Here is a 16,801-nt window from a genome sequence, read left to right as displayed (position 1 = left end):
GGCACAGCTGGGCACCGGGTGGGGCCGCGGATACCCACGGCATGGTTTGTTGCGGGCAGCTGGAGCCTGGAGCCGAGCTTCCAAGCTTCCATCCCGTCACAAGCTCCAGGTCCCGGCCCGGCTCCGTCACTGGACCCCACTCCGGCCCGGTCCCGGCGTTCTTACCCGTGCTTGCCTTATCAAACTTTCACGTTCACTGTCTGGACTGGTGTTTACTTCCTTACACCCAACCTCAGCGGTGCGCCTTCCATGAGGGGTGACTTCAAGATGGCGGGTGCCATCCACTTTCTGGCCTGCTTCCCTGGGAGCTTCCCTAGCGGCATTGGTGATTCTTTCCATGGACACTCCCTTTCAACAATTTCTGCAAATGTTCCTGCTCAAAAATAGGAACGTGGTTGGCTCTAGGAATGGGAGGGATTGTGATGGCAGTCATTATCCGCCGAGAACAGCAACTCGTAAGTATTTTAACCCTTGCTCGAGCACCATCTTCTCCGTGCCTCTTCACAAGCTTACATGACAGCATTACCATGACCATGACCACGACCATGACTATGACGACCAAGCCCAACTCATACTTCGCCTACAAGCGTGATATCAGCCCCCTCGTCTACTGGGTCTTGCAAACATCCAACGCTCTCATCTGGTCTCTGCCATCGTCATACCCAGACGCCCCTCAAGTGCCTCTCGACAACCCGGAGATCTCTCTTTCAAGCCTCGTTTCCCTCTCCAAGCTCATCGGCAAGCACGTTGATCCGGGTGATGTTCCGACCCCCGTCCTGGGCTTGTTTCAATCCGTCATCGACGCGATAGCGACTTCCCATGCCACTTTTCAACGTATCGCAACCAAGAAACCACACCCTGACGTCGAGAATGGCAGTGCTTTCCTCAAGAGCTTCGTCGAAGACCTGAGAGAATGCCTCAACGCTCTCGGCGGTTGGAATTGGGCCCTCCATAATTATACCTTGTCAGACCGCCTGTCTTCCTGTCTTCCCTTAACCAAAGAAAAACTCGACTGCATGGTAATCAAGGAGTTTGGCGCACTCGATCTCCCTGAAGCTCCCGAGGCCGACCAAGACTCGGAGCAAGAGACGCCTCAGCAAGTCGGTCCCCGGGTTGGACACCAGCGGAAACAAGCTAAACCCGGAAAAGGCAAGAAGGGGAGGCGTAAGAAAGACCGCGAGACATCCAAGTCCAAGGTTGAGGATACCAAGAAGGGATCTCTCGACGACGTGTTCGGCAAGGAGCCGCTGGACAGTTTCGATCTCACTCTGGATCAGGATGGTACCACTATAGGTTGTATCATGGCTGTCTACGACCTGTTCAAAGAATGTTTTGATCTCAGAGCATATCTTCAGGACGTGTGGTACGAGGTTGCCTACGAAGGGCTCAACAGTGCAGTAGCGGGTGCCCTTTCCAACACCGCCCGTATCATGATCCAACGTTCTACAGACACCATGTTGGCAGATTTCCCTGACAAAGACTCTTATCAGAGCGTCATAAACACCATGTCCTCCGTCTTTGGGTTCAACGCTGAGCCAGAGGGCACAGGAGCCAATAGTCGAGACGAGCACCTCGCGGATGTCAAGGAGATGTTTCTAGTGCATGCCTACCACGACCTTCTTGATTTCGTCACTGACTACCAGAAGAACCGAAATGGTAAACCGACAAAACGGATGATGAAGGAAATCAACAACTGGAACCCCGACTTCGACCTCCAACGCGCCACCATGGAAGAGCGTCTCAAATGGCGTCGTTCCTATACCATCAACTGGCTATATGACCTACTCAGAGTCTTCTCTCACAGACTGGAAGAGATGGACGCGGCCATTAAAAAAAAGGTTCCGGACGTCATAAAGCGTCGACAAGCACAAACCCAAAAACTGTTGGGGATCACGGAGTTTGCCGCGCTTATTTATCGTCTCGCTACCGAGAAGCCCGGCATTGACATTCGCGAGCAGGTCCTACCCCTCCATGTCTTCCAACTGCAGTGTATCGTCGATTCGCTTGCCGTGACAAAGGGCTGGACATATGATCTACTCAAGGGGCACGTTTTGATTGGACCTCCGCCCGCCGACAGATTCCGGCCTATGCGCGATGTAGACACCTTTCTCCACGGCATCGGTGACCCTGGCCATCTACTCAAGGGGCACGTTTTGATTGAACCTCCGCCCGCCGACATATTCCGGCCTATGCGCGGTGTAGACACCTTTGACCCACGGCCAGGCTTCTTTTACGGATTCTCGCGGCTGAAAGCGACACTAACGTTCGAGGCCGTTGTGAACAAGAGGAAGACGGATAACGATGTGCACATCCAGGAGTTACTCGAGGCCGCCCACGGTATAGGTACTCAGTTTCTCGGAAAGTCCCCGGACCTGGGGGATGAATCCCGATTTTGCACGACAAATTCAAACGGGTTGTGGCACTATTCGCCTTTTCTTTGCGGCGTCGGTCTTGTAGAAGCTCTGGACTTGGAGTTTCTCTTAATCCTGTATGTCTGGGGGCACCATCGTGAACCTGTGGTGCTAATGCATTTATACAATATGCTGCTCCGAGAAGGCTATCTCGACAAGCCTATTGATTTGTTCGAAAGCCTGCAGCGGCTCTTCCAAAGTGGCTTCTTCCAGAATGGAAAGATCCCTGTTGCAGACTATGGTGTCGCCCTACCTGAGTTCTTAATCCCCCTCGAGAAGAAAGTGCTGAACAATAAAGGAAAGATCAGATTCCCGAGTGGTTTTGGCGTACCCTGTTGTGTTACGATTCCATACGAGTCTTTCTTGGTCCTTTTACGCGAGGCAAAATGGAACGTTGACAAGATCTCTGATGCTGAGGTGCCTCTGTCTTCACTTCTTGCGAAGCTTCGTATCGCTCAAACCGAGCAAATCTTTGATCCCGACACCGGTAAAAGACGTTTGAAGGAAACAGTCCTCGTTAAGCGGGCCAAGGCCGCATTCATCTCCGAAGGCCTCGCTGAAGGCCTCGCCGAAGAAAAGTTGCTAGCCATTGCGGAAGCGCTGGAGGAACTCAACTCGGTGGAAAAGCAACAAGCAGAGTTTTCAGCTGACAAGGTGGTCTACACAACGCCGCAAGGTTTCAGCAACAGCGAGTGGCTCGACTTCATGAAGGTCGATATCATGGCCGATGTCGATGGCGACCATCCGCTATGCGGCCTCAACTTAGCCTGGCTCACGTGCTACATGATCGAAATCTTCGGCAAAATCGAGCGGGAGTTGTTCGAGCTTCGCAACGAGACTTTGCGTGGTCTTTGCAATGATAATGGCCAGTATGATAGCAGCAAGTGGAGATATAAAGGGGCAGACGGACGCTCTCTCCTGATTGTGGAGGCCATGACCAAAAAAGACGAGCAAGTTCTTGAGGTCGCCGCTAGGCATCTCACAAACCCTCTCAAGTCGTTGTCGGACTTTATCCATTGGGATAAGCTCAGGATTGGCGCCGGGGGATCATCGCCGCCGACGGGTGATGAAGCTACCGCCGATGCCTGTGTTAGTACTGTCGAGAAGAAGGACGTTCATATGGATCAATGCGTGGTTATCAAGGGCGTAGCTATGGATGACGGCACTGTGTGGGTTAGGAATTGAGTAGATAAATTTTTTTTTTCTTTTTGTTTTGTCACTAGCATGCACAACAGTATATCCTAGTGTTTTGTTACAGCGTATGATATTCAAATTCTTCTTCTTTCAATCTTCCCACCTTGGGGTGGAGATCACAAATTCTAACTTCTCACATTCGCTCTGACGATGTGAACCACGCAACTACTACTCCGTGCCGGTCCGTTTCCTATGATATTACTTGTCATGGCTAAAAAAACGTCTCAGACCCAATGCTACGTGAAGGGGAAGAGGCCAGGCGCTTCTAGCCCTCACGAGTACGCGGACGGAGCTCTCGCTCGGTAACCCGGGTTTATCTCGCGGCCAGAAACCGAACAGGTGGAGTAAGAACCTCCTTTTGATATCGATTTCCCGTCCCCATCGTCTTTTTTTAGGGATCTACATCAACTGAACGCATCTATTTCTACTCAATATACGTTTTGTTTCAGGTTTCAACAACAAGCTATGAACGGTTGTCATTACTCCCCTCAAAAACCCAGCTCGTGGGATGAGAAGTACCGAGCATTTAACCAGCGGTTTGCCGCTCTTTGTACCTTGGATCAAAGGAGTTGGAGTAACTTTAGAGTCGCCTAGAGTTGTAAGGAAATTCAAATGAACGTAAGTAAACCGGAATACTGCAAAGTTTTGGGGTCTTGTTGTTGAGTGTCTCGAGGAGGTATACATGTTGAGGAAGGGCGTGCGCACAGGGCGTCTCGTTAACACTATAATATTGATCCTTGTCTGTTTCTTAAAAGCCCAGAAAATGGGCAATACAAGTACATACGACCATACCCACTGGAAAACTCGGGATCCCGTCCGCTCTCCCATAGATAAGCCAGTGAGGGCCAGACTAGTAGTTGGGTCGGTGACGACCAGCGAATCCCTGGTGTTGTATGTTTTTTTTTTTTTTTTTTGCATACCAATCCTTTTTTCATTTTTTGTTCCGCTACTAAGTTCATTTTCTTCCATTTAATTGTCAGGGTAATTGCGGATTGCAGGTCAAATTCATTCGGGCTGTTTCTCAACTTGAGCCGATTCATCTCTACCATCTGTTGTCTGAATAAAGTTCGCCAACGGTACGAAACGCTAGAGCCTCAATGTTGTTTCACTGCTGCCGTCACAGTGTTCAGCCGCATCGCTCGACTGTTTGATGTTGGTTGTTGGTGATGACAAGAGTCCAAACTGTTGTTGGGAGGAAGACCTGTGTTCAGGAAGAGCCCGAGATCGAAGCAATCACGCACAGACCACGACATTGTTTTGAGGGTCGGAATGGCTCCAGTTTACCCCTTTTTTTCATGTTTATCTTCGTTCCCCTTTGGTTGTTATTTTGTGATCCGCGGCTTTGCTTTCGCATTTATACCATTATACCATTCTAATGGACAGTAATTATTCACTCCGCGATTGAACAACAACGCTGATGGGTCAACTAACCGCTAGATGGTTGCTGGCAGTCTCAAAGCTTGATTGTGGCACTTGACAACACAAAACTGGGTAGTAAAACGCCTCGTAAACGCCAAGTATTCCCAGAGACAATGTCATACATAAATTAGGATTCTTGGAGTTGTTGCCACCAATTCCTGACCAAACGTGTCCCTCCCATAACGCGACAACATGCTTTCTCGACAAAATACTCATAACACCCTCCTCTTCTGATTTCGCGAGCCCTCAACGCAGCTTCACAGGAAGTAATCACCCAGACCCCTACGTCCTGCGGGGATATGCCGTTGATCGTCTGGCACGGCCGAGAAGATGCTGAACTTTGTGTTCTGGTCGCGGTCCACCGTCATGATGGAGGCTACGTTACCACAGCGGTAACAGTAGTTGGGTGCCGACCATACTGTTACGACCGACTTTTCGGCGAAGTGAAACTACGAGGTAAACCCAGGTCAGCTAGCAACTCCCCTCATAAGTAGCAAGTATGAAAAACGACAAACCTTGTAACCCTCATTCACCAGCTGATGCGCTCTTGCAATCGTCGTCAGACCGTTGACGTGGTTAAACTCTGTCGCGACCTTATCTCCGAACAACCAACCAGCGCCACGTGGACTGACAGCCCATGTGTCGACGTCTTCCGGGTCACTCCACACAAGATCGCAGAAAGCACCCTCGTGCGGGATCTCCTGGGCACGCGCAACGACGCGGATCTGGTCAATCGTGCGGATCTCGGGACTGAGACCGCCGTGGACGCAAAGAACGGTACCGTCGACAATAGCGGCAAGGACAAGGAAGTCGAACACTTGGCAGCATGCCTTCCAAACAGACGCGTTGCCGTACTTTTGCTGGCACTCCTCGTAAAAACCGTAAACCTGGGTGATTTGTCGGGACTCGTGATTGCCGCGCACTAGAACAATGCGATCTGGGTATCTGTTGGGGCGAAAGCGTTAGCAGCGTGAATCGAGCCAAACAGGGATTGGGGATCTCCGTACTTTGCCTTTAGACACATGAGAAGGGTAAAGGTCTCTAAACTGAAGTACCCTCTATCCACAAAGTCCCCGAGGAAGACGAAGCGAGTGTCGGCCGATTGAGAGCCCGTGTTGGCACTGGACTGGGGGGTATCTTCACTGGCGGATTCCTCATCGCTTCCAGTCCCACCCTCGCTGTCTGTACTGCTCTTTATCTTCTTCTTAAGGTTTGGATCTGTGATTTCCGTCGGGGGCTCGATGTCCTCGGATGTGATGACGGTTGTTGCTGTCTTGGGCGCCTGGACGTTTGTCTCGCCAGGCATGCCACCAGCGACGCGGAAGAGTTCGAGGAGATCGTAGAACTGGCCGTGAATATCACCGCAGATAGTAACTGGCGTAACAACAGGCTGGATGTTCGATTCTGATGACGTGGGGACACAAGTCAGCTGGACAAGTTCCCTTGTCGTGCGCGGCTTGGAACACGGGATGTGCGCGCGCGTGTTCCTGACTAGTAGTTGGTTCTCAAGTACCTTCCATTAGAACTTCCTTGACAATCTCGCAGAGCTGCTTCATGACAGGCTCAGGAAGGTAATGACATTGTTTCGCCTCCTCCAACCACTCATCTAGACCGGCTCCGGGGCGAAGGTTAGCCGGACCCGGCTTTGGAATGGTAGACATGGTGAATGGTGGTATCTAATCGGACTCGAGCTTGCTGGTATACGGGCCGCAAGAACGGAGGATGGTGGGCAGCGGGCGAGTATTAATCGAAGGGATGCTTGTGTAAGGTTGCGATAGAACTCGTGCGCAATCGTCGAGGTCGCTAGATGAACCGCGGTTCGCAAGTTGTCGTGATCGGGGGGTCCTGCTGTCAAGCGCAAGGGCCAGGGCTGAAAGATGTCGAATGTGTTGGGTTGTTGTTGGTTGTTGGGATGAAAGGATGACGACGATGCCGAGCGCGGGATCTGGATGGTTGACGTTGATGGGGCTGAAATCGACCTCGACCTCGACCGTGACCGGGCTCCCACTGGAAACTGGGACCTGGCCAACTGCAGTTCGCGGACACTGGGCGAGTGCCCTGAATGGATTGCGCTGCAGGTCACATTACGCACGCACATTGGCGCCGAGAGCTCCCCCTTCGGCCGCTGTGGGGTCTGTGCTCTCCCTTAAAGTTCTGGATCCCCGGAATTGTGTTGCGGGGCACCTGGAATATGGATTTCTTATCAGAATCCGATAAGGCTGAGCGGTACCTTAAAGACCAAGCTCCACTCTTCCACTTCACTCGCGGCACCAGCCGTGCCCTCTCACCAACATCCAACTGAGAGCTCGCCTCAACTGTCTCTCCATATAAATCCCCCATCAGCCATCGATCGATACACGAACCATCATTCCGCCAACACTGTTACCGAAACATGAGGCTGTGAAATCCCCGATCGAAACTTTGACCAGCACCCACATCTGCCCCGACCATTGCCAGCCAACACGCTCCCAAAATTCAACCATGATGGCGGCGCCTCAGCTGCTTCTGCGCAAGCCTAATGGCACCGCTGCCGGCCAAACCACCAATGACACCCAGCACGCACCCAAGACCAAGCCTCAGCCCGAGGGTGAAAAGGTCGTTGTCCGCAGACTTCCTCCCCTACTAACCGAGGAAGAGTTCTTCAAAATCCTCGGCGACGAATGGAAGATGGGCCATGGCAAGGTCGACTGGTTTTCATACTGGCCCGGCAAAAGCTCCCAACAGTAAGGAAATCACCACTTCGTACACTAATGCTTACTAATGGTGAACGGCAGTCCCTCACGGCCATCTCGACCCTCCCGCGCCTATCTTCACGTTATCAGGAAAGATGATCTTCTAGTGCTCTCACAAGCCGTGCAGAATGTCGTGTGGGAGGACGCCAAGGAATCATACAACGACCCGGTTTTGATCCTGCCTCCTACGGTCGAGCTGTCGATTCACAAGAAGATTCCGAGCGACAAGAAACGGTTGGATAACCGCCAAGGCACCATCGACCAAGAGCCTGAATTCATGGCCTTCCTGGAGAGCCTTGCCAATCCCGATGCCCACAAGAACACAGATGCTGCTGGTGAACCAAATGCCGACGAAACATCGACCAAGCCGGAAAAGATAACCACCACGCCACTTGTCGAATATCTCAAGGAGAAGAAAGCACAGAGAGCCAAGGAGGCTGCACTTGCCAGGAGCGCCAAGCAACATGCCCGACAGGAATCGCAGGGAGGGAAGACAAAGACTGCCACCGCGACTATTACTCTCGAGGAGTTGAAGAAGCGGGCTAGAGAAGCCAAGGGGGAGAAGACAGATAAGGTCTCGGAGAAACCGAGGGACAATGTCAAGATTTTGACAAAAAGGGGCGCATCAGCATCAAATGCCGCAGCGGAAGCCGCCAAGGCTGCCAATACGGTTGCCAGCCAGATGCAGGACAACGCCCGGTCCAGCTCCAAAGCTGACACCCAGACCAAGGCCGCCCAGAGTTCGTCACAGTCCACCACACAGTCGGTTCCTTCAGGCGACGCACCATCAGAGCTTCCCAAGAGCCGACGGGCAGGCATCGCCGCAGCAGCACGCATCTTACAACGTGACTTGGGCCTCAGCCCAGGTAACGCCCACAGAAAGGCACGTCAGGAGGCAGCAAAGGCTGAGGCTGATGCAAAGGCCAGCGCTGCTGCTACTGCTAGTGCCAATGCCAGTGCTGCTAAAGAAACTGCATCCAGGGAGAAAAAGGAAAAGGAGGCAGCTCCTGTGCCGTCGAGCTCCGAACGTTCCTCGACACCAGCCAATGCCGCCGATTCTTCGGCTGCTGCGTCGCCTTCGACGTCTGCTAGAGGACGAGAGTCAGCCTCTGGAAGAACACGCGGCAGGAGAGGACGAGGTGGAACAATAGAAGAGGGACCAAAGTCAAAGGGAGCAGATGGCGGCAAAGAGACCAAACCTGCCGAAGTCGCGGCACCACAACCACCGGTAAAGCCGACGATGATCCTCAAGAAGAGGGACTCCACACAGGCCCCTCCGCCATCGGCACCCTCGGCACCTTCGACGCCTGTAGTTGCCCAACCGCCGGCCTCATCAGCGTCGCAAAAACCCACCACGCCCAAGCAGCCCTCCGCCGAAGGCAGGCAAAGGGGCCGTGGCCGCGGAGGCGAAACCAAAGAGAACACCCAAGCCAGTAACAACGCAGCCACCACCCCATCTACTCCTGCCCCGACAGGTCCCACCCAAGCCTTCATCAAGCACGCCCACCAAACACAGGGCGTTACCGAGTCGGCATTACGCGAGGCCATGCAAGCCTTTGGCGCCATCAACTCGATCGACATGCGGAAGAAGGGTCTGGCCTACGTCGACTTTACGGACCCCGAAGCGCTGAAGAAGGCCATAGCCGCGAGTCCCGTGACGATTGCGCGGGCCAGTGTCACGATTCTAGAGAGGAAATCGGATACCGATAAGAAGGAAGGTGGCGGTAAGGACAAGGACAGGGAGACTACTGCCACTGAAAGTGCGACGCCAAGTGCACCAGTTGAGAAGGAAAAAGCGGCGCCAGAGAAGGAAAATGAGAAGGAGAAAGAGAAAGCACCAGAGAAGGAGAGGGAGAGAGAAAAGCGCGATGATGAAAGAAGAAGGGGAAGAGGCAGAGGCAGAGGACGCGATGGCGGCGGCGGTGATAAGGATAAGGAGAAGGGCGACAAGGCCGAGAAGGGTGACTCGAGGGGAGGTCACGCAAAGGGCGATGCCACCGGTGCAAAGGAAACCGCTCCTCAGGGGGGAAGTGGTTCCGATCGTCCTGTTAGCGCACCCAAGGCCCCGAGAGGTAACGCTAGTTCTGCATCTGCCCGACCGACCTCAGCCCAGGACAAGGGCGAGAAAGACAAAGAAAACGACAAGGGTGAGAAGGGCGAAGGGGAGAAGAAGGGTGAGAATCGCCGTGGCAGGAGACGCGGCGGTAGAGGACGGGGTGGTGGTGGTGATAAGGATAAGGAGAAGGAGAAAGATGGCGGCGGTGGTGGTGGTGCGAAGAGGAGCGAGGGCGGTGGTTCCGGTCAGGCGGCTCCGGCTGCGTGAGCTTAGGGACGCGGAAGACGCTCAGGAGCACAGTCTTGAAGGGAAAAATGATGAGGAATGGGAAAGAGCATGACTAGTTGAGAGATAAGCGAAGTTTAATGACAGCGTATGATCAACATTCTTCCGTGCTTGACTGGCTGTCCCTACTGTGGCGAAGGTGTCTAGGGATTAATCGCATGCACTGGGCTTGAAGGGTGGTTGAGCGTACGGTAACTGCCGCACAGTTATGAGGATGAGGTTCAACAAAGTGCTGAACTGCGGGCAAAGAATGCCGATGGCTTCATCTCCTTCGTTTACAGATGAAGGTAAAGTATATATACTCATTCCATGCTCTTACAAACTAAGGCACGTTAATTCCACTCCATCACAAAACATCAAGTCTGGTTCGGATGAAAACCTGAGTCCCGGCCATTCTTTGCTATGCTATGCTAACTCCGTCTTATCCGGCAAAAAAAAAGAGAATTGAACCTTTCCAACGCCCACGCAGTATACCACTATACATTCAGTCCGTACCCTCTATTAATCAAAAGATTGCTGTCAGATCCGTGTTATTAGGTTCATCCAGTGAGGGAGGGGTATTTGAACTCCCATTCAGGCATGAGCGAAACTGAGATCAACTAGCCATACATACATAAGGTACATGGCCATTTCAACCATGCAATTCGCCGCTTCAACTGATATCGGTGTTTCAAACGGTCTGAGCTCCTCCTAATGCTAATGTACCTTATCCACAGGTACGACAGACACCGGACGATGCTCGGCCACTTAGGTTGCCAAATGACAACAGGCTCGCTCCCGTATCCAACCACTCCCCAGACCTCATGTCATACGAATTACGAGGCCCGGATGATGATGCTCTTTCCAGATATACTACCCCGTTATCAAGAGGGGGCAGACAGCCATCGACAGTATCCACTTGATGCACGTCTCTCCATTTCCTGCTCTTCAAACACAATTTCAGCGCCCGTACGTTGCTTTGAAGGGTCTGCTTCGTTTCGTTTATTGGGACATTGCTGTTCACGGCGTCCGTCCCAGATTGCGCATGCGTTCCACATAAAGAAGCCCAATCCGATTAATAACGACCGTACCAATCGCCGAGTCCGTGTCGGCGGCCACAAGTAGGTAGGTGGTCAGCGCTTCTGCCGGCGTTGGCAGGGTCGTAGGCATGGCCGTAGGCATTTCTTGGGGGAGGCTCGCACTTGACAAAATTGGTCCTTGTACTGCCGAAGTCGTGCTGGTGGACAACACCAACTCCTGGGGGCGGGCGTGCGGATGGTGCCAGCGTCTTTAACTTCTCCATTCTCGTAGCAGGCGCGAACATATCCTCCGACTCGAGACTGGCCAGGTAAGCCTTTTGCAGGGAAGCCGTCTTTCTCAGCAGGCCAATGGCGCCAGCAAATTCCATAAAGACGACTAGACGGCTATTGACGGGGAAGACGACGAGGTTGACAGCCAGGGCAATAGCCAAAGCGAGTAATATGGCTGTTACTAGCTGTTGGACAAAGTGCTTGGCGGCGGTTATAGTGGTTATAATAGGGCCGGAAGTCGCCGCGATATTGACCAAGATACTGTAAACAATGATGGGGAGGTCAAAGGCGCCGCATCTTTACTCTCACCACGTTTCCCAACCAGATATTAAAGAATAGCCAAACGGTATACATAGTAGACTGGCTCGAGTTGTAAGTCGGGTCTACGGGCAGTCGCGAGTGCTCGCCTCCGAAGCGCTGCCGTAGCTCCTGTGACCTCTCGACGATGCCCCAAGCAACTGGCCCAGTGACGCCCTTGGAGCTATTGTGTTTCCCTTCAGGCCCGTGGGGACTTGCTCAAAGTCCGAGAAGATTTGCACCTTCACGCGGCATGGTTGTTCGGAGATTGCAGCACAGGTTGTGGTGGCCGATGGCTGCTGGGGAATTGTGTTAGTCGGACTTGTCTTCTTGTCGGCGGAGCAGGGGATGATGGCCAGCACCTACATGAATGAACGGCCCGTAAATCGCATCCCCGGCCTTCACCAGCCAGTCAATCTCCTCCCCCGTTGGAGCGGCTGGGGTTGCGGTTGTGCCGTGGCTTGTGCCGTCAACGGTCATTCTTTACGAGAAACTGGGGACGGGTAGGGCTGGGTAATGAGAAACGGCTTGACGATTTGGGGTGAAAGAGTCTACGCCATCCGGTGGTGGGCGGCCTCTCAGGCTCATCAAGAATGTATAGAACTGGTACGCTCTAAAGCATGGGCAAGTGAATATGAAAAGCGCACCAGCGAACCAAAAACGCACTAATAGCCTTTGTAAGCGTTGGGGCGTTATGGATGGGAATGATGGGAAGGAATCGGCCAGGTATGTCGAGGCGGTTGGAGTTATGTTGCGCTTGAGGTTGCGGTTGAGGCTGCGGTTGAGGTTGCGGTTGAGGTTGGTTATCTTGCACCATATTTTCCTCTTGTCTCTCCTCCTCCTCCTCCTTCTTCTTTTTCTCCTTCTTGTTCGTCTTTTTCTGGCTGCGGTGTTTCTTCGTTCCCTGCCCTTTCACTTCTTCGAACACACACTAAGCTCCGTCCTAGGGGATCTCGCGGTTGTTCGCCCGAAGTTATGGTCATGCAGGGCATCGTGATGGAAGGCAACTTGGTGGTAGTCCCGCTCGAGTACACGCTGGTCGAAGAAAAGACGGATGATGAGTGAACAAGACCTTATGTCAATGTTTCCGGCCGTTTTGCTGTTGAGTGTAGACGTTTCATCCGATGGTAGAAGGGTGAGTTGGATGATGGGAGGCCAAAGCAAGTGTCGTGTAGACGTTTTTGGTGAAGGGCGAGGTAGGTCGATCTGTCCTTGAGGCAGTTGGAGTTCGGGAAAAGGCTTCATTAAAAGAACGAGAGTGGAGGAACAAAGAAAGCCAGCATTGAAGTGTATGATTGTGATGGCGATGCTTGAGGTGAGTTGGCGGGAAGTGAAATTGATCCAATGATGGGATGATTGATGAGGTGGAAAAAGACTGGACTCCCAAGGGCCGGCCGGGTTTAAATACCCAAGCAGTGGAAGACTGTGGTTGTGTGCACTTCCCTTGCAGTTTGCCACCTGCACCATAGGCACACCTTGACCGGAAGTAAGTGGTAACCGCCTGAGTCTCATGCCGTCGTTCGCAGGAAGCACTCCCCTGTCCAACGAATTTCCACCAAAACCACGACAAGCAGGATTGAGCGGTAACCCTCTGGGCGGCGGAAGCTCAAGGAAAGTGCATCTTCATGTCTTGGGGTGAAAGACCGGCGGAGGGAGATGGATATTCAACGCCATACATATGTTCCTACACTCTGTTCAGCTCTTGCCTCCTCTAGGACATCCCACGGACATATCAACGCCCACCATTTGATTTTTCATCCAGTCCTTGCTGTCAATTTCATCCTCCTTCCACCGCTGTGGTGTAACGTCCAACTCGTGAACATCAGTCTCAGCCGCCAGCTCGGCTCTTTCCTCCCGGACTCCTCCGGTTAGCTCGACCCTTTGCTCTGGCTGTCCCAATTCCACCTGCTTTTCCTCTGGTTGTTTCAATTCAGATGGTTCAGAGTGATCATCTCCTTTATCGGCGGCGGCCCTTGCCCTTTGTTTTTTTTGTTTTGTTCGTATGTAGTCCCATGCGAACATGCCGAAGATGAGAAGGCCGAGGAGGATGGCTCCGATTGCTATCCCGGCCTTTGCAGAGTCGCTCATGTCATTTTTTGAGTCTGAAGTTGCTTCGGGTGACTGCTCAGATGACGGTGATGTCGTTGGAGTTGTGGTTGGCTGGGCTGTTGAGACGGGGACATCGACGTCAATGTAGAACACCGGGGCTCTGACGGTTTGGTTTCTATGAGTGAGCGGGAAGGTGTAGACACCGTCTTCGTAAGGCACGACCGGTTTGGATCGAAAGTCATTGCCGTTCACTGTGGCCAGCTCGACGCAATGTTCGGAGACCTTATCGAAAGCTTGTTGAGCACTTGACTCATTAGGAAAACAGTCGTGTATCTCAGGGTCGAAGTCCTCGTGCTCGAAGCTGATTTTCACTGGCCTGGGGGCCACCTCTTCGTTATAGCCGTGATCGGGGATCCATTCTAAGAGTGAAAGATGATTGTCCGGGCCGCTGTAAATCGCATTGACAAGTCTGAGTTTGGCGCCGAGTACTCGGATGGGTGATCCGATGAGGTGAAGACCGAGCAGGAGGAGCGTTGTAGTCGGTCGTGACATGGCAACCCCTACCAGGGGCTGAATGCTCCTGGCACCGAATGTCGTTCTGGTCTAGCCAAGGTAAGAAGAAATGGTGTGCTTCGATTGACCGATACCCCCCGCCCGCGTAATGGTACCGTAATCAAGTGCAGTGCCGTATGGTCGCCGTTCCTGCCAGTTCAACCAAATGCACAATTGGGTCTGGCCTGCTCCTGCTCATGAAAACCGGAAGTAACACTGGGCGAGTGAACCAACAGAACAAGGCAGGTTTGCCTCACCGCGCACTTGTCTTGGCAGGCAGGCAGAGACATTGGTAGGTACCCAGTCGGCACCTTCCTAGCTTGACCGTGAGTAGTAAGCAACTCGCATGAACCGGAAAATGAAGCTAGAGATCTCTGTCCTATCTTAAGGCTGACGGTCGATGCAACGCTAGTACTTTCCCTTTTCCTAGTTCACGGATATTACTTGTAGGGGTTGGGAATGCGCCTCAATATGTCAGACCTCCAGAGTTACTACATTAAACTCCAAGCCCCCAGGCGGGGAAGAAGGTGTGCAATTGTTTTCTGATGATTATGAAAAGTGAACCTTCACGGGATTTTTCTATCTCGACTCGTGGCCCATTCCACCTTGAGAAAAGTCATACACTCCTTTCATCCGTATCTCGCGATGGACTCACGACGTCCAATCAAGCTTTAACCAGCCGACGTCCATTTAACCTTCATCCATCTGATGTCCATTTAAGCATACACCCAGCTTCCATCCAACAAACATCCCAACCGGCTTAACAAAAGTCATCAAGCCATCCCGTCTCCTTGTCTATAGAAGAGATGAAAGAAAGGGCGGCACGGACCGTGGCAAAGGCGAACAAAGAAAGATCGAACGAAGAGTGACCCAACAAGCTTCAACAACGACAAACTTCGCCAACAAGGTTTACCAACAACGTATACCGACCACAAAGAAGGAGGGACCAACAAGGTTCAACAACAACTATTACCGAGGACAAGGAAGGACGAACCAACAAACTTCACCAACAAACACCACAAACAAGCATCACTGAGGACAAAGAATGACCAACCAACAACCTTCAACGCCAACCGACAAGCTTCACCAACAACAAAGAAGGAAGAACCAACAGGCATCACGAACAAGCTTTACCAACAACCTAAAAGCATCAATACTTAACAAGCTTAACTAGATGAATGCGCGATAAGGTACGATACGGACCTGCGGTACGGACCGTGGCCAAGACAAACAACGAAGGACATCGTCGATAACACCGTTCAAAAATAGAAGCAGTAAAAGGGAACAAAGTATGCGCAAAAACCTAAAAACCTTAAATTGACTCCATACCGCCGCCACCCGCCGTTTCCGAACCTTTTCTAGACTACCTATCTATATACCCATCCATTCGTTGCAAAAACATAGCACATTTTTCATCCGCCCCAATCCAAGTACATGAAATCCATGGCATACATGAGTCCATAACAGCAGTACCACATCAATACATCCAATCCATGACAAAGGGAAGAACAAAACAATCAATCGACAAACGGGGGTATGTGTATGGGAATGGGGTATACATTGAAATGCGAAAACAAGATGTTCTACATGATTTTTGGGCCGCAGGGGTATAACGTGCTTTTATCCAGAAGAAGAAGATGAACAAGGGAAGCATGAAGAAGTGAACAAAAGAAACGGAGAGGAAACCCCGAAGGCGTGAGCCGACGAGGTGTTGGATAAAGTGGGAGTTGCAACCCGGAAAGAAGTGAAGATCCCGACGGGGGGATCCCGGAAGTGGGGTCACCGGCCGGTCGGTCAGGCACCGAGACGTTTCTCCATCAGCATGGTCACCGTGGTGAAGCCGCGATGACACTGACACACAGTGACCACTGTGGCTTTGACACATGGTGTGATGAGGCTTGTGTGTGTCAAGTGTGTGGACTCGGTGTGTGGTGTGGTGACAGTGACAGTGGTGCTGGAGAAGGTTTTGGGAAAACAAGAAAAAGTCCCGGTTGGCTTTCCACTCCTCACACGTGGGAAATTTCGATGGAGGGCTCGGCAAGGGGAAAGGAAGGGAAAGAGAAAGGAAAAAGAAGGAGAGGAAAAAGTCGTTTCAAATTCCCGTCTTGGCCTTGACCTCGCTTGGCCTCGGTCGGAACCTGACGTTCCTTGCTTCCTTCTCCCTCGTTCGTTCCTTCCTTCCTTCCCTCCTTCCCCGCACCCAAACCCGATGGGCCGATTGCCGACCTTACCCCTTGGCTAGCCTAGGCCGAATGGTCTGCCCCTCCGATTCCCGAACGGGAACCAAGGACGCAAATCGACCGATTGGGGATGGCGGGGTTGGATGGGTTGGACGGCTGACAGGGGGTTCGGGAAAAAAAGAAATTTTCTCTTCTGTTTCTGGCGTCCGTCCGAAAAGAGAATGGAAGCGAAGCGCCAGGAACGAGAAGAGAATTCTTGCCGGGGTGTGCAGGGCGCGATCGTGGGGCCAGCGTCACCAGCGTGTTCTCGTGGTTTGTTTGGAGGGGAGGATGCCGT

At 52.4% G+C, this 16,801-nt stretch overlaps 6 protein-coding genes across 6 annotated transcripts; 2 read left to right on the top strand and 4 right to left on the bottom strand.

Annotated features, from left to right (window-relative positions):
* The first annotated feature begins 92 nt into the window (after positions 1-92).
* B0H65DRAFT_464380 (uncharacterized protein) lies at positions 93-3,677 on the top strand. The gene is made up of 2 exons (XM_062826756.1): positions 93-455; positions 521-3,677. The coding sequence occupies exon 2, from the start codon at positions 528-530 to the stop codon at positions 3,594-3,596; it is 3,069 nt and encodes a 1,022-aa protein (XP_062681379.1). The 5' UTR covers positions 93-455; positions 521-527; the 3' UTR covers positions 3,597-3,677.
* A 1,214-nt stretch (positions 3,678-4,891) lies between these two features.
* On the bottom strand, positions 4,892-7,152 carry B0H65DRAFT_464378 (putative cell shape control protein phosphatase ppe1). The gene is made up of 4 exons (XM_062826755.1): positions 6,538-7,152; positions 6,032-6,428; positions 5,540-5,969; positions 4,892-5,473 (listed from the first exon to the last, which is right to left on the bottom strand). The coding sequence occupies exons 1-4, from the start codon at positions 6,683-6,685 to the stop codon at positions 5,282-5,284; spliced, it is 1,167 nt and encodes a 388-aa protein (XP_062681378.1). The 5' UTR covers positions 6,686-7,152; the 3' UTR covers positions 4,892-5,281.
* Positions 7,153-7,236: 84 nt separating this feature from the next.
* B0H65DRAFT_464373 (Smg-4/UPF3 family-domain-containing protein) lies at positions 7,237-10,342 on the top strand. Its single transcript, XM_062826754.1, has 2 exons — positions 7,237-7,747; positions 7,799-10,342. Exons 1-2 carry the CDS (start codon positions 7,506-7,508, stop codon positions 10,077-10,079), a joined length of 2,523 nt encoding a protein of 840 aa, XP_062681377.1. The 5' UTR covers positions 7,237-7,505; the 3' UTR covers positions 10,080-10,342.
* An 809-nt stretch (positions 10,343-11,151) lies between these two features.
* On the bottom strand, positions 11,152-12,510 carry B0H65DRAFT_588507 (uncharacterized protein; the record flags this gene model as incomplete). The annotated part of the gene is made up of 3 exons (XM_062831008.1): positions 12,050-12,510; positions 11,774-11,982; positions 11,152-11,647 (listed from the first exon to the last, which is right to left on the bottom strand). Exons 1-3 carry the CDS (start codon positions 12,161-12,163, stop codon positions 11,152-11,154), a joined length of 819 nt encoding a protein of 272 aa, XP_062681376.1. The 5' UTR covers positions 12,164-12,510.
* On the bottom strand, positions 12,380-13,286 carry B0H65DRAFT_184815 (uncharacterized protein). The gene has a single exon (XM_062821558.1). The coding sequence runs from the start codon at positions 13,193-13,195 to the stop codon at positions 12,596-12,598; it is 600 nt and encodes a 199-aa protein (XP_062681375.1). The 5' UTR covers positions 13,196-13,286; the 3' UTR covers positions 12,380-12,595.
* On the bottom strand, positions 12,985-14,363 carry B0H65DRAFT_184809 (uncharacterized protein). The gene is made up of 2 exons (XM_062821557.1): positions 13,427-14,363; positions 12,985-13,367 (listed from the first exon to the last, which is right to left on the bottom strand). The coding sequence occupies exons 1-2, from the start codon at positions 14,282-14,284 to the stop codon at positions 13,290-13,292; spliced, it is 936 nt and encodes a 311-aa protein (XP_062681374.1). The 5' UTR covers positions 14,285-14,363; the 3' UTR covers positions 12,985-13,289.
* Between the last annotated feature and the right edge of the window lie 2,438 nt (positions 14,364-16,801).

The sequence above is a fragment of the Neurospora tetraspora genome (genome assembly GCF_033439725.1).
Source record: "Neurospora tetraspora strain CBS 560.94 chromosome Unknown B0H65scaffold_4, whole genome shotgun sequence".
NCBI lineage: Eukaryota > Fungi > Ascomycota > Sordariomycetes > Sordariales > Sordariaceae > Neurospora > Neurospora tetraspora.
The sequence above is the reverse complement of the archived record's forward strand: the minus strand, read 5'-3'. Positions and strand labels throughout refer to the sequence as shown.

Bases quoted from the DNA above. Each gene is read 5' to 3' on its own strand.
- B0H65DRAFT_464380 (XM_062826756.1), top strand. From the start codon at position 528: ATGACCATGACCACGACCATGACTATGACGACCAAGCCCAACTCATAC.
- B0H65DRAFT_464378 (XM_062826755.1), bottom strand. From the start codon at position 6,685: ATGTCTACCATTCCAAAGCCGGGTCCGGCTAACCTTCGCCCCGGAGCC. The intron at 6,429-6,537 runs GTACTTGAGAAC...CCACGTCATCAG, and splicing joins CAAGGAAGTTCTAATGGAAG to AATCGAACATCCAGCCTGTT. The intron at 5,970-6,031 runs GTACGGAGATCC...TCGCCCCAACAG, and splicing joins CTCATGTGTCTAAAGGCAAA to ATACCCAGATCGCATTGTTC.
- B0H65DRAFT_464373 (XM_062826754.1), top strand. From the start codon at position 7,506: ATGATGGCGGCGCCTCAGCTGCTTCTGCGCAAGCCTAATGGCACCGCT. The intron at 7,748-7,798 runs GTAAGGAAATCA...GGTGAACGGCAG, and splicing joins CCCGGCAAAAGCTCCCAACA to TCCCTCACGGCCATCTCGAC.
- B0H65DRAFT_184815 (XM_062821558.1), bottom strand. From the start codon at position 13,195: ATGAGACTCAGGCGGTTACCACTTACTTCCGGTCAAGGTGTGCCTATG.
- B0H65DRAFT_184809 (XM_062821557.1), bottom strand. From the start codon at position 14,284: ATGTCACGACCGACTACAACGCTCCTCCTGCTCGGTCTTCACCTCATC. The intron at 13,368-13,426 runs GTGGGCGTTGAT...AACAGAGTGTAG, and splicing joins ACTGGATGAAAAATCAAATG to GAACATATGTATGGCGTTGA.